The sequence below is a fragment of the Buceros rhinoceros genome, unplaced genomic scaffold (genome assembly GCF_000710305.1).
Source record: "Buceros rhinoceros silvestris isolate BGI_N320 unplaced genomic scaffold, ASM71030v1 scaffold15498, whole genome shotgun sequence".
In the NCBI taxonomy this organism is placed as follows: Eukaryota; Metazoa; Chordata; class Aves; order Bucerotiformes; family Bucerotidae; genus Buceros; species Buceros rhinoceros.
The window spans coordinates 11,960-27,212 of NW_010428731.1; the positions used below are offsets into that span (position 1 = coordinate 11,960).

The following is a 15,253-nucleotide window of genomic DNA, read 5'->3' on the forward strand; positions in this document are numbered from 1 at the left end:
CGTAGCAGGCTCCTGCTCAGTGCCCATAGGGAGAGTAAGAATGTGAGGACACAAGGGAATGGAACATGGTTAGATTCAGAGAATAGTAGTAAAAATAGTATTTATCATTTATCATTGATTGACCTAAAAACCAAGGAAGATCCACAGTCAGAAAGGCATCATGAGTGTCCCTCCAACTGCTCTTGCACCAGGTCACGGGAAGCCAGGCAAAGGCCTGTCAATAACACTATCGTGCTTTTCTACAGCTCCAGAAAGACAATGGCTGTGGGGAATGCAATCCCTTATTCTCTCTTCCTGGGCACATTTGACATCAGTGTCCATCTTTGGGCTTCCAGATCAGACTCAGGCTGCCAAGGATGACCAGGTGCTCGCAGGAGGTGGCTTTGTATGCCATAACCATCTAAGATCTCACTAGCTGAACAAGGGACTACTGTAAAACGTGCATTGCGCAGTTTTGAGGACCCTATAGAGAAGTTCTGTCTGAGTTGTTGTCTACAGTGATAACACTCCCAGATGATGAATGATGAACTTCCCAGGAAGCCAAAAAGGACCTTGGTTTTAAAGCCAGCTTCTAAATTTAGTCTCCCAACAGCAGGAAATAGGTGGTAGCAGATGTTGTCTAAACTTGACCTAGCGGTGAAACCTTCATGTCACCTTGACAATAGGTTAAAGCCACCACGTATCTACAAAATGCAGAAAAAGCAATAACTTTAAAATAATGAAGGTTTGTGTCCTGAGCAGTCTGTGCTTCTGTTGTATGGCAGTGTGGAGCAGAGGTGGGACAGATCTGTTATGGGCTGGAGAAGACGTTTAGCTGCATTATGACAGTTGCAGTACAGTATAGCTGGGAGCAAGCTCCACACCAGAGGATGTACATGGAGGTCTGGGGACATGGATCGACCCCTGTCTTTGTCTCTCAGCTAAAGCTCTAACCGCTGTGAAGGGGACACGAGGAAGAACACAGACCTGAAGGTCTGCAAACACACTGGCAAATAATTTCATGCATGTGCATGATCCATCTGAGCCTGGGGGATTACGGACTAGAATATCTGCAGGATCAGGGCTCTATTCTGTACAGTAAATTTGCTGAGAAAGAATGACAAGTGGTAAAAGGTTATTCCTGGATTTATTTTGTGTTTGAGTAAATTCCTGGACACCTAACGCTTTCGTCTTTTGCTAGCAATGGGAAGACTTACCAGTCCTCCGCTGTTTTCTGTTAGCTGCTAGGTGCCACAGCAATTGAGGACAAGCTACAAGACGGAGTCCCACAGACCATTGACACTCTTGCCAAAGCCAACATTAAGATATGGGTTCTCACTGGAGACAAGCAAGGTAAAGGGGCTACAGCTTTGAACATTTCTCTTCTCTCCCACAGGTTGAATACTGCACAGAACAGAAACTTACAGGGCTTTGCTTCATTGACAGCTAGGCAAAAGTCCAGTTTTCTAGGATTAGACCAGATAACTGTAAGTTGTTGTTAATTCCTGTTCCAAGGCTGGATAGCATCATTTGCCTTTGGAAAGGTGACAAAAGGTTGTCAGGCTAGTACATCTGAACATCCCAGTGAAGAAGGTGAAAAAACCTTGTCCTGCTTTCCAGGAACTTGGATGCTAAAGTGCATGTTGGGTCTGTTTCAGTTTGGTCCTGGAAATGTAGAAAACATAGGGTTTTTTTGGAGAAAGCGTTAAGTTCGAAAGAACAGTAAATAGACTCCAATGAATTCTTTTGGAGAAATAGTTAATTCACTGAAACAATGGTGTTTCAGGGAGGCCAAATAATTTCGTCCAAGAAATGAGCAGGTAATTTTTGAGAAAAATGAAAGATTTTGTTTTGTTGTCCTGTTCCAAATGTAATTTGGAAAACTCCAAATGTGGTTTTGTTTATGAAATACCTCTTTTTTTTCTTTTTTTGGCCAGATTTTTCTGAACAAAATGTCTTGATATTCTTCTTCAGAACTATGGGTTTTGGCTTTTCTGGGAGTAAGGAGAGGGAAAGTAAAAAATCCTGAAAAAAAAAAATTTTTAATCAATATGGTTTTTTTTTTTCCCCTCTAGGAATGTTGTCCAAAGAGTGTTTTAGGTTTTTTAATTTTGGGAGAGTTATTTTTCTTCTGTGGCCTTGTGAAGCCAAATTAAGGGAGATTTTCTGCTATGTCAATCAAGGTGACTCTTCTGGCTCTCCCATAAAGTACTGACTCTGAAAAGCTCAGAGTTCTTTTGAGTGTGAAAAAGAGCTTTTGTCATGTGTGCAGAAAGGCCGCAGAGAGAGTGGGTGAGTTGGGGCAGCTAACATGGGTCATCTTCCCGGTTTATCTTTGCCAGAGACAGCAATGAATATTGGTTACTCCTGCAACTTGCTGCATGATGACATGGAAGACGTTTTCATTATTGAAGGCAGCACATCTGATGACGTGTTGAATGAGCTGAGGTAAATGGCTGAAATAATACACAGCTTCATCGCTGTGCACCGATGTGCATCGCTGTGCACCGGTGACACTGTTCATATTTTGTATTATACCACCTTGCTCTTCCCGCGGGCTTTACTTGGTGCAGTTCATTCAGGGACATCAGATAAAAACAATAACTGGCTCCCTGGAAGATTCAGCAGCTAAACACAATGTAGAAATCTTCTCTAAGGAAAAACTCTGAAGCTTCTTGATCCAGAGGTCAAATCTATATAAATGTATAAGAAAGCAGTCAGAGATGCCCTTTGGGATACTGTCCTCCATGACACTCAGATGATTTGCTCGACGTAAAATCAGCACAAGTTTAGGACACGTTTGTTAGAGTTTTAGCAGCATGTAGATGGTCTCACAAACAGTATCAGCTAAACTATACATGCTGTGTACGGATATGGGGAAAATTGAACTACACTATCAAAGGGAAGCACTGACTTTTTGTTTTCATAAAGGTGGTTTAATAAAACATATATATCTTTACAAGCTTTTCATTATTATTCTGGATTTTTTTTAGGAATGCAAGGAAAAAGATGAAGCCAGACTCCTTTCTGGACAGTGATGAAATAAACATTCAGTTTGAAAAATCTTCAAAAAAACCAAACATTTTACCTGATGAGCAAGCAAATGGGGTGTACGGCCTGGTTATCACTGGCCACAGCCTGGTAAGGAAGATTCAGAATCCTATTAGGGCTGAGTTCTCTGAACTCAGTGTGATAGGGACATGATGGACATCTGAAAAAGCTTTAAAAATGTATATTTAGGGGACGAGATTTTTTTTTTTTTTCCTAATGAAGATTAGGTTCAGCGTTTATCTGAGATGTCAAAGGCAATGGGCAAGGCTTCAGAAGGCTGGGACAGGGAAGAGCTGTCCCTGATGTAGGCAAACAAGAAGGGTAGAGCAGCTGGATCAATTTTAATTTCCAGAAGCATACAAGAAAAATAATCAGGCAGATTCTGGGTACAGCAAGAAGATGAGATAACATCAGACGTAAGTTTCAAGTATGCCAAAACCATATTCTGCTAAAGATATCTGATAACAGATAAATATAACATATAGGATATATTAACGCCTAACTAATAAATTGTTTGATAATCTCTCTGTCATGTTCTTCCATGCAAACTGAAGTAACACAGTCTAGAAGAAATTGTTAAGTGACAGATGCAAGCCTGCTTGGAAAGCATAGCTCTTAAGGGTTCACTATAGATCTAAAACAACATTTAAGTATCACACCTATGGGTGTGAGATAGGGGCTATTTCACACCTATTTGATATTCAGTGTTTGCATTAACTGCTTAGAAAGAGAGCAGGTAACACCAGTCTGGGAGAAACTGCAGGAGTGATGGAGTTCAAGATTAGATTTGAAAACAATTTCAATAAATTGGAGAAATACTTCAGAAAGATGGAGAATGCAATTCAGTAAAAACAATTGCGTTGTTCTCCACCTTCACATAACCAACGACACAGACGTAAAATGAGAGGTGTGTATGTAAGAGTATTATCTGTAAGGAGCATCAGCTTGTGAAGAATACCTCCTGCTTCATTTGGCATCGGTAAAGTCTTAACAGAAATGATTCAACTTATTTCAGGCATTTTCTTTGAAAGAGTACAAAGAAAGCTGTAGGAGTAATCATGCATGAACTGGAAAGCATAGGGGAAAACAGAATTTGTATTTCTGAGCCTGGAGAATACTGATCAGCCTTGGTAATGCTCTTCAAACAGTAAGAGGTAAAAAAAAATAAATGGAATTAAACTGAGATAAGAAAGTTTTGGGTGAAATGTCTTCCTGGTGAGAGTAGCAAAGCACTGGAATAGATTTTGTACCCTTGGAAATTTTATAGAACAGGTTAGAGAAAAAACCGGTTTAGATAAATTTTAACCAGTCTGGGAGGAAGGCTTAGTCTAGGTCAGTTTTATCTGTCTATCGTATTTCACTTTCCCAGGTTGCAGGGGATGAAAATAGGCAGATGTGGAAAGAGCCGTGAGGCTTCTGTTCCCTGTGGTTCCACCTCTGTTGATGGCAGTCCAGCAAATTTAACTCCCAGCTCTATACCAGCCAGGCAAATTACTATTCAAAGTAGCTCGTCTTGCTCCGTTTTTGTCTTGTGTACCCAATACAGGCCCTGGACTAGAAGGGACACTTCCAGGCAGTGCCTACATCACCAAGTACCTCTCTCAAATGTCCCTGTTTTTTGCTCCTCTTTAACTCCAGGGCCTTAATTGCCTTTAGATCCTCAGTGCAAAACAGACAAGAGTTTTGCAAGTCCAGTGCATCTGCATAGGTGATTTCTCTGAGATCCCAGCTAGCCGCAAGCCCCTGCCCGTTCCTACTCCATCCCTCCAGCCTGCAGCACAGACTCTGAGTCCTGTGCTATCAAAGCACTGCTGGCAGCAGTGACCAAGACTTCTTTTTATTCCTGGAAAACGATACACTCACCCACACCTCTGGCAAGGAGGTATGTCCCACACAAAGAAATTCAAACCCAGGTTGTGTGGGAGCAGCCAGCCCACATTGCCTGCAGCAGAGTGGACACAGCCAGTCTCACCAAGGCCGTAACTTTCTCCTGGGTGAGGACTACAAGGACAGTGTGGACAAAACTATACATTATTTAAGTATTTCTATGCTCAGGGTACATCTTATGGCTCTCTACAACTGCCTGAAAGGAGGTCATAATGAGGTGAGGGGTCAGTTTCTTCCCCCAAATAACAAGCAATAGGACCAGAGGAAACAGCCTCAGTTTGCACCAGGGGAGATTTAGGTTGGTTATTATGAAAAAATTCTTCGCCAAAACCGTTGTCAAGCCCTGGAACAGGCTGTCCAGGGAACTGGTGGAGTCCCCTTCCCTGGAGGTATTTAAAAGACATATAGATGTAACGCTTAGCATTATGGTGGTGGACTTGACAATGCTAGGTTAACAGATGGACTCAATTATCTTGGAGGTCTTTTCCAGCCTAAATGATTACATGATTCTAGAGCTTGAACAATGGTAATAGTGCCGCTACCGGACAACTCAAACATAGATCAGTTTGGTGCCATATGCTTGCGTGCAGGTGGATGGGATGGAAGAACAGGGCTATGCACAAGTGTGGTCTTGCTTAAATAAAGCAAGTGAACAGAAGCACATCAGCGTCTCTAATGGCACCACCATCTAGTTGATTTGTGTGCAGTACCATTAATACCTATGTGATAATATTTTGCTAGTGCTGTGCAGTGAGAAGGCTGTGGCAAAAGTGACCTCTAGCTGCACCAATCATCCGGGACTAAAGCTAAACCATCTAAAGGTCTCTCTTGAGTCAGCCAGCTTGCCGACGACAGGAGGAAAAGCATGGGCACTGGTGACTCACAGCTCTCCACCTCAAGCAGAATGGGTATTTGGCCTAAGAATTGTCTGTCTTATGCAGAAAGGGCAGTAGACCTGCTGTAATGGGTCTGACAAGGAGAGAGCCCTGCAGGTTTCTTCCATGCAGGTGTCTCTGAGAAGAGACACCACAGAACAGAGCCAAAAAGCATGATCTGAAAGAAATAGAAAAGCTGACACTGCTCTCTCCTCCACAGGCAGAGCTGAAGGGGTGACTAGACATCCAATTAGCTCTGTAATTCCCAAACAGAAATATAACATCTGACTGATTTAAAAGGTCAGCACTCAGAGGCAATTTGACTTCTCCCTGGCTTTGTGTTTTGCTTTGTCATGCCAAACTGAGCTCAGCTTTTTCCATGTTGTTTTTCTTTTAATTAAGTACTCCCAAACTGAAATCTTGTCTATTTATACCACAGATGTCCAGAGCTTAAAAAATAATAAGAAGAAAAAAAAGAAACCCCAGAGGGATGAGCAGAAACTGTCTTGCATGGAGATACACACAGTTGTCTCAAGCCTAGCAGCAGCTTCACTTAGTGTTCCTGTTGTCTGACTCTTTCACTGCACTGTCAGGTCACATCAGCCAGAGCAGCTGTTGTGCATATCCAGCTGTGATGCATCCAAGGTGTACACTTGTAGGTCTGCACTTTGTGGCATGATGTTGTACGGTGTGGATGCTCTCTGTGACAGAATTCACTTGGGGTATCTCATACCGTCCTTGTGACAAATGGAAAAACTAATTTCCTTCCCACTGCACCCTCTTTGTCAGGCCATGAGTTGCTGATAGTCTGACCTGAACACTCCCTTTGCTCCTTCTTCTCAGGCTTATGCGCTGGAAGGGAATCTGGAGCTGGAGCTGGTGAGAACCGCCTGCATGTGCAAAGTGGTGATCTGCTGCCGGGTGACTCCGCTGCAGAAGGCCCAGGTGGTGGAGCTGGTTAAGAAGTACAAGAAGGCTGTGACCCTGGCAATTGGAGATGGTGCCAATGATGTCAGCATGATCAAAAGTGAGTGATGGCTGACCATTGGCATGCTCTAGCAACACGACTGGCTGGTGTATTAGCTATCTGAGGTGGCCTAGCAGCAAGAACACTTATGTGAGTGCCTTCTGTACCACCCTCTTCGAGGATCCAAGTAGTTGTATCCCAAGTTTTGGCAGGTTTCTACAAAGCACTGGTATTAGCTATCTGAGGGGGCCTAGCAGCAAGAACACTTATGTGAGTGCCTTCTGTACCACCCTCTTCGAGGATCCAAGTAGTTGTATCCCAAGTTTTGGCAGGTTTCTACAAAGCACTGTCACTGTAGGCTACTCGTGTCTCCTGTTCCCCATGACACACAGGAGGTCCTTTTGTTGTGCTCCCACCACCAAGACTGCAGGAAGCTAAGGTTACACTTACCACCTATTTCTCTGTTTCTGCCTTAGAATAGACAAAAGCCCACCAGGGCTGTGATACCTGTGTGTCTGCATGGCCACCATCACAAGGGCAATACAAAGAACAAACAGGAAGGACAAATTCTGCTTCAGAGATTTTCTGTCTTCAATACAGAAAGAAAATCTTCATGTCTGTAACCTGTCTGTATAATACTACATAGGATTTTTTAACATCTCTATGTGGTAGGGCCATTAGTCAATGATCTCCCTTGAGTTACAAATCATGGGCTTCTAGGTCCCTTCGTCCTTGAGCATCATTTGATGCTGCATTACCTCAGTGAATTTATGAAAAAAATCCCCCCGCTAGGTATAATTAAATTAAGATTATTCAGAAGGGCCTATTGCTAATCTGCCTTGGTGTTAATTTGCAGGAATTGATTAACTGGAGCCTTTTAATTAAGAAAGAAAGGCTAAGTGGGAGCTTCAAGGGAGATAAGTCAGGCAGTCAGCAAAGAAAGGATAAGAAAAGTTAAAGTGTACATGATAATTAGAAACTAACCCACTCTCCCCCACGAGATGGTTGGGACTTTGGGATTTTATCAATTCATTGTTTAGTGGAAACCTCTGAATCTCACCAACCTCCAGCCATCACGATTGTTCCCATTAGTAAAAGCCGTATAATTAGCTGCCACATTAAACTTATGTCCATGTTTAATAAACCCAAGTTACTGTTAAAAAAGAGGTGACTCTTCTATCTAATTATTTGATTGAACTAATGAAGTCCAGGAAATGTAAAAGGCTAGTCTGCCTGGTAGCACTGTGTCTGAGAATTCCATAAGGTGTTTGAAGATTTTGTTTGTCTGGAGTGATGTTTTAAGGCTGCCAGAAGGGCATGTATGCATGTAAATAAAAGTCACATGTCAATATAAATAAAAATTATTTTTTCTGAGCAGCAGCCGTTACGAGCAACAGCATTTATGCTGTTGGAAAACATTCAGAAAGAAAACATGCATTGTCCCCAAGCATGTAATTTCATTCAAATAATAAAAGCCCAGTTACTATACAAATAATAAAAATCCAGAAACTTACCAACACAGTCAAAATCATAACGATGCTGAAAGAATTAATGCCACCCTCCCAGCATTTCTTTTTTAAAAAAAACCCTTCACGTACGACTTTTTATGAAGGCTGGGAGGGAATTAACACAGTGCAATCAGCGCAAAGAACTGATTTTAAAAACGGAGTAATGAAAACTCTCAGTGTAATTACATGATCAATAACTTTCTCGTTGCAGCTGCCCACATTGGTGTTGGTATCAGCGGCCAGGAGGGGATGCAGGCGGTCTTGTCCAGTGACTTCTCCTTTGCACAGTTCCGTTACCTGCAGCGCCTGCTCTTGGTCCATGGCCGGTGGTCATACATCCGCATGTGCAAGTTCCTCAAATACTTTTTCTATAAGAATTTTGCCTTCACATTGGTGCATTTCTGGTATGGCTTCTTCTCTGGCTTCTCAGCACAGGTAGGTCCAGCTTATGATTTCTCACGGTCATGTCTAGTATTTTCAAGCAAAGTATCTGGAAACATTTTAAAAAGAAAAAACCTCACCGAACAGCACCCACGTCTGTCTTCTTCAGCTGTGTAGGTATAAAGCAGGTATTGCTGCCTTCATTGTGCTGCGGGTAGAGGACAGATGCCTGAAGACATTATGAATCACAGCGGTCCCTCATGAGATTTTTGAAAGTGTTCCAAGTGACTACAACCATCAAACAAGACTATAGATTAAACAGAGGCCTGACCATCAAATCAAAGAATCATAGAATGCTTTGGGTCGGAAGTGATCTTTAAGGTCATCTAGTCCCACCTCTCTGCAGTGAGCAGAGACATCTTCAACTGGATCAGGTTTCCCAGAGACCCAAGGTCCAACTTAACCATGAATGTTTTCAGGGATGGGGCATCTACCACCTCTCTGGTCAACCTGGGCCAGTGTCTCACCACCCTTAGTGTAAAAAATTCTTCCTTATATCTAGTCTAAATCTCCCCTCTTTTAGTTTAAAACCATCAACCCTTGTCCTGTCACTAGAGGCCCTGCTAAAAAGTCTGACCCCATCTTTCTTATAGGTCCCCTTTAGGCACTGGAATACTGCCGTAAGGTCTCCCCGCAGCCTTTTCTTCTCCAGGCTGAACAAGCCCAGCTCTCTCAGCCTGTCCTCAGAGCAGAGGTGCTCCAGCCTTCTGACCATTTTTGTGACCAGTTTGGCACAGCTCTGTGTAAGACCCATGCTTGCCCTATTAGCGCATCTGAAGCAATCATTTTAACTCCAAGTGTGCTTCAGCAGCTTGCAAGATGAGCAAATCTCCTGCAGCGGAAGAATCTGCTGTTAGTTTAAAACAAACCAGTCTTAAACCCAGCCCAGCCCCTGGGAAGAGCAGATAGACAGTAGGCAAGTGTTAGGTCGGGAGCTGAGGTAATCCAGCAGAGTCCCTGCCCGCCGGCTGCCCGCTGCAGAGCACTGCTCCCCCCTGGCGTCTCCAATCAAGACATTCCGGCATTTAATTGTGTATGCGTTCAGAAAAGGCAGCCTTCTGCTAACTTCATGCTGTGTTGTTTTTGTTTTTAGACTGTCTATGATGAGTGGTTCATTACGCTTTACAATCTGGTATATACCTCCCTTCCGGTGCTAGGAATGAGCCTTTTCGATCAGGTACTGTTTTTACCACCACTTGGATTTTTAAATAGGGGTTTGGGTTTGTTAATAGGGGTTTTATCTCCAGGTGCTTTGAGCTTGTTTCATGAAGCAAAAACAGCTGACTTTTTGGTTAGCTATTGTGGTAGCCCCTGAAATAGTTTCCTGCCAGTGAGACCTGAGAGCACAAAAAATGGGTGCACCAGGGAGTATGTGTCCCTTCGTTGGTCCATGCTGTGTGCGCAAGAGCACAGAGTCAGGATCCACCCTTGAACCCTCAGTGCTGCTCTGTACACAAAGGGGAGCCGGCGATCGCTCGTGAAGCTCGCATGGCTCTGCAGAGGAGCTGTGGGGTTTCACACAAGTTACCACACGGAAAAGGGAACAAAACTTGATCCTTGGTCACCTTTTGGTTACCTCATTCATGCCCTTCTGCCCACGCTCCCATTAGTGGCTAGATTATTGTACAGAGGTGGTGTGACATTAGCGTGTTAGGTTTTCACCTACATGTGTGATTTTTACCATGCTAATTTGTGCTTGGTTACTTTCGGTTACCTTCAGGTGATCCTATATCTCCACTCTTCCATTCCCCTGGTCAGGAGGTGGTTCATCCTCTGTGGCATTAGCTCATTCCCTTGATATCTTGTGTTATCTTACTCTGATTCTTTATCTCGAGGATTGCAAGGAGATGGTGTATTAACTTGACTTGGCCTGTGGGTTTCTGTGTGTGGCTAGACTTTCGTGTTAGGCTGTTGACTACAGCACAAACTGCCATTGCAACACTCCCCCAAAGTAGTCACATCTTACTAGATGTGTTCCTGAAGCCTGACAAGTGACTTTTTAATGACCACACAAAGCAATGATTGAACTAGATCTCCGAAGTCAGGTTTTCCAGGTCCAGCCTTTCTAGTGGAAGTCTTACTGCAGTAATTTCACATACCCATTTCTACCTCATGTGCTATTACTGTTCAGCAAGACAGTGGAGCAATAAAATTGTTCCTATATGCCTTTTACAAACAGGAACTTTCTGCTCTGCAGTGGTTCACAGTGTTAACAGCTCTTGACACTTAAGAGATCCAAGTTAGACAGCCTTGCCTGTGTGTGGACCCAGGAGAGGTATTTTCTATCCTTTAGCTTCCAGGCAACTCTCTGAAGTTTACCTTCATCTTTTTTTGCAGCACTTGTGAGTTTTTTAAGCACAAGAAAGGTGAAATTCAGCATGGAGATCATGTCTAGGTGACCTTGGGATGTGGCATGCTAGTCAGCACAACTGAGTGAATTGTGTGCTAAGCCTTTCGTCATGGCAATGTACATCACAGGGACATGGCAAGCCTAAGTGGTCTCGTATGGTTGTTTGGCTAGGTGCTGGCAAATCTGACCATCTCTTTTCTTTCAGGATGTGGATGATCGTTGGAGCATTCTATTTCCTCAGCTGTATGTGCCTGGCCAGCAGAATCTCTATTTTAACAAAATGGTGTTTGTAACATGCATGTTGCAAGGGATCTACAGTTCCCTCATTCTCTTCTTCATCCCCTATGGGGCCATGTACAATACAATGAGAAGTGACGGAAAGGCCATTGCCGACTACCAGTCCTTCGCACTGGTGGCTCAGACCTGCTTATTGATTGTAGTGTCTGTTCAGGTAAGGCATCCCAGGTAATATTTTTAGGAACTAGTTGTTGTTTTATGAAGCCAGCATCTGGAGGGCCCCTTGGGATCTTGATATTGTATTTGTTGATGTATCTAGTATTCTTGAAAAAAAAAAAAGCCTCTTGAAACCAGGTTACTCTCCTCTGTTCAAAGAACAACAGATTTGTACGTTATGAAAGATCAGGGTGATATGAAAGCAGAGTCTTCGCCTCAGGAAGTTCACAGTCATAGCAGGCAAAAGAGTTAAGGCTGGGATTAGGGAAGGACTCATTCCAGTTTTGTGGGAAGGGTTTGGAGCACAGGACTGTCTGTCTGCTATCAGGCAGCTATTTACAGGTTCTCCATTACAGGGCTATCTCTGTAGCCTGTCCCCATGCACGATGCAGATGCTAGGCCTGCTTGCTGGAAGAAATCACTAAGACTTGGGTGGCAAAAAATTCAGATGGTACTAGCAGGATGAGAGAAATTTCTTAAAAGAAAACCAGTCACACCGCCCTAGAAAACAGTTTCTGCTGTTGAAGGTCACAAAGGCTGCTTCTCCTTACTTTCAGTGCTAGATCACAGCTTGGGGGTGGGGACATAAGCATGGCTTGTTTGAATACAGCATTCTGTCTCCAGTACTAGCCACTGGTGAATGCTTGAGAAGAGGGCAACAACAGAGCAAACATAATAATGCTTGCCCTGATAGGTCTCCCAGCACCCTGTGATCTGTGGCTTGGTATTTCCTGAGACTTGAATGAATAGCAGTCTCAGTAGCGGGTGGGCAAAGAAGAGAACAAGCTGTCCATAGCACAAATCTGCTAAACAAATAAAACACTGACAATAGCTGCGTTGTTCTATTATTTCAGATTGGCTTGGATACCTCTTACTGGACAGTTGTGAACCAGTTCTTCATCTGGGGCAGCCTTTCTGTTTTCTTTGCTATCACTTTCACCATGTATAGTGACGGCATGTATCTGATCTTCACAGCCTCCTTTCCCTTCATTGGTAAGCTCCAGGACAAATTCAGATTGCACTCAAAATGGGCAGACCGTAGGGTTTAAATCTGTTGATTATTTCTAGCGTATATTCTAGTATATAGAATACATTGATTGCCCTGTCTACAAGAAATGCCAGGGTATTTCTAAGGGCTGTTAGGAATGCTTATTTTGAATCCCATCCATCCAGGTGCACATGCGCCATGTTCACTTCCTTGCATAAGAATGCACATTCACAGGCAGCCATGGGAATGGTCTTTAAAAAAACCCAAACAACTACTACTGAGCTGGCTGGAATGCTTCCTGCTGCTCTTCTCCTTTATATTCTGTTTTCAGGTATCTGGTTCTTACAGATATCTAGGACCATTTTGTAGCCAGAAGGATGCCTTTCCTTTTGCAAATAAGTTAACATGCCGGTATAGGAAAGCATAGAAGTACAACATCCAGTTAGACGTGAGACAGATGCCATGTGATTATGGTGACCCTTCATCCAGGTTAAATGGCTGAGTTTAAATGACTGGGTCAAACACCCAACAAACACCCAACAAATTCCAGAGATGACCAGGTCTTTGGAGTTACTCTACATAACAGATTTCTGAACACATGCAAAAAGTGAGTATAGCATAAAAATGAGTCTGCCTCCTGAGGCTGACCAGGAGGAAGATGAAAGCTTAGCAAAGTAATTCAGATATTTTTAATAGCTCTGGCATCCATAGCCAATATTGATACAGCATTGTTGTGATACTCTATTTCTGAAATCCCAATGCTTTTTGTTTCAAGTCTCAGACTGGCACATTTATCAACGCCTTTATTTCCAGATAAATTGTTAAGGAAAGACTTACCCTGCCCATCTTGGCCATTTTAGAAACACGTGAGATGCAGGTCAGTTGTTGCAATGTATTTTCCAAGCAGATGGTCACATCATTTAGTATCAAAAACGCTGAGTGAAAGAAGACAGTGTGTCTTTTCAGTTTCAAAAGATAGATGGTAACTCACTTGGCAGGACATCTGTATCTGCTGCTCAGTTAGTACTGCATAGATCAAAGCATCCGTAATGCTGAGGGACGCTTAATAAGGTCTCAGTCTGAAACCATTTTTAGGAAAATTTTTCAAGTATGGACTCAGAAACAACTTGTTTACTTTAATTTCGGTGGAGTTATATTACAACAGAATTTGCTGAACTGAAAAGAAAACATTCAGCAACTTTAGTGCCAACAGCAGCATCATTAAGCCCTGGAGTGAGGGTTTTGCAGATTGATTGTTTTGTCTCACACTCCTTCAGTTTCGGAGGAGCCAGAAGTGAGCACTTTTGTTTCTTTGCTCATCTCAGACAGTGCTATTGGTATTGCTGTCCTCTCTACAGCAAGCTGATTTCACTGTTAGAGACGATGTATTTTGGTCTGTTTTTTCGACAAGTGCTTTGGAACCACAGAGAGTGAAAGGCCCAGGTGAATGATGGTGAGAGGTGCTGATGTTTTAATCATGCTTCTGTTTTCCAGGTACGGCTCGAAACACCCTCAGCCAACCAAATGTATGGCTAGCGATCTTCCTCAGCATTACCCTCTGTGTGCTGCCTGTAGTTGGCTTTCGATTCCTGAAGACTCAGTTAAAGCCAACACCCAGTGACAAAGTAAGGAGATACCTTGTTAAACCAGAAATCCTGCTTACTCCCACCTAAGCTTACCACGGAGCCATGTTGCAGGGGCTTGGCATTGATCAGAGTGCTGTCCCTGTAGGTGCAAGTGCTACCATCCAGCTGTCCCCTAGTCCCTTGAGGCGGAGGCCTGAATTTGTGTTGTGGCATAGTTAAAACCATCTGCAGCTGGGACCAAGGCTGAGATTATTTACATGCAGACTGGAGGAGGAAGCTGCACTGTTTTTAGTTGCAGGGTTTAAGTGCTGTGGCTCAGTGGCAAAGGATTGGCAGGTTCCTCCTGCCCTGCGGCCATACAGTTTTCAGCCTGGCAGACTGCAGCCCTTCACCCTCCACCCAGGTGTACAAATTTGCTGGAGATATTTTGTACTTCAGAATTTACTTCGTTTGCAGCCAACAGTTATATGTCCTCTCTGACACCAGCTGCCTGCCCTCCCACCCCCTGGCATGTGAGGGTGAGGCCATTAGGTGAGGCCAAGGAGAGGCTGGAGGAACGGAGCGGGCTGAGCGAGCGCATCTCACCGTAGCCAATGGACTCCTCAAGAAGACCAGCCTGGCTGGCGTTCAAAGAGCAGCATCTGCTGCATGCTGCTGCCACCTGGTGCTTCCTTCACCTTCCTGCACGGAGCTGCCGGACGCGACTGTCTCAGCACAGTCCCAAGGGCATGCTCCTCAGGGGCTGCCCTGAGCATCCTCAGGATGCCTGTGAAGAACCCCAGGGGCTCCAGGAGAAGGAGTGAAGGGGAATTCTCAGTCCTTGCAGAGGGAGTAGGTTGATGTTAGAGAAGGCTGCTAGAGGTAAGGTCCGCAGGACACAGAGGCAGTTCATGTGTGTAAAAAAGGGCTGAGTTTACTCTTCAGTTCAGCAGAATTTCAACACAGCTGTGGCCCAGGATCCCCCCAGCCTCAGTGCTTCAGCTGAGCATTTCTCTCTAGCACAAAATCACTTCACTTTTCTACCTCCTCTGGGAAGTGAATTGTCACAGGAGAGGAGTGTTTGGCTTTCCTGCTGTATGGAGATTCCCAGCCTGCAGTAAGAGAAGAATTCGAATACAGACCTGATGCTCAGAGAGGCCAAGTTCCTACAGCTGCCACTATCCCAAGC

General features: G+C 43.9%; 1 protein-coding gene across 1 annotated transcript in view; it reads left to right on the plus strand.

The window, feature by feature from the left end:
* LOC104498947 (phospholipid-transporting ATPase ID-like) overlaps window positions 1–14,172 on the plus strand; it is a gene marked incomplete at its 5' end in the record, with an annotated part of 24,915 nt that extends 10,743 nt beyond the window's left edge. The window contains 9 exons of the mRNA XM_010142389.1: window positions 1,221–1,332; window positions 2,322–2,427; window positions 2,973–3,120; window positions 6,636–6,819; window positions 8,479–8,702; window positions 9,802–9,885; window positions 11,264–11,509; window positions 12,366–12,504; window positions 13,994–14,172. Of these exons, the coding sequence (XP_010140691.1) occupies window positions 1,221–1,332; window positions 2,322–2,427; window positions 2,973–3,120; window positions 6,636–6,819; window positions 8,479–8,702; window positions 9,802–9,885; window positions 11,264–11,509; window positions 12,366–12,504; window positions 13,994–14,172 (1,422 nt within the window). The remainder of the gene's footprint in view (window positions 1–1,220; window positions 1,333–2,321; window positions 2,428–2,972; window positions 3,121–6,635; window positions 6,820–8,478; window positions 8,703–9,801; window positions 9,886–11,263; window positions 11,510–12,365; window positions 12,505–13,993) is intronic.
* Window positions 14,173–15,253: the final 1,081 nt, after the last annotated feature.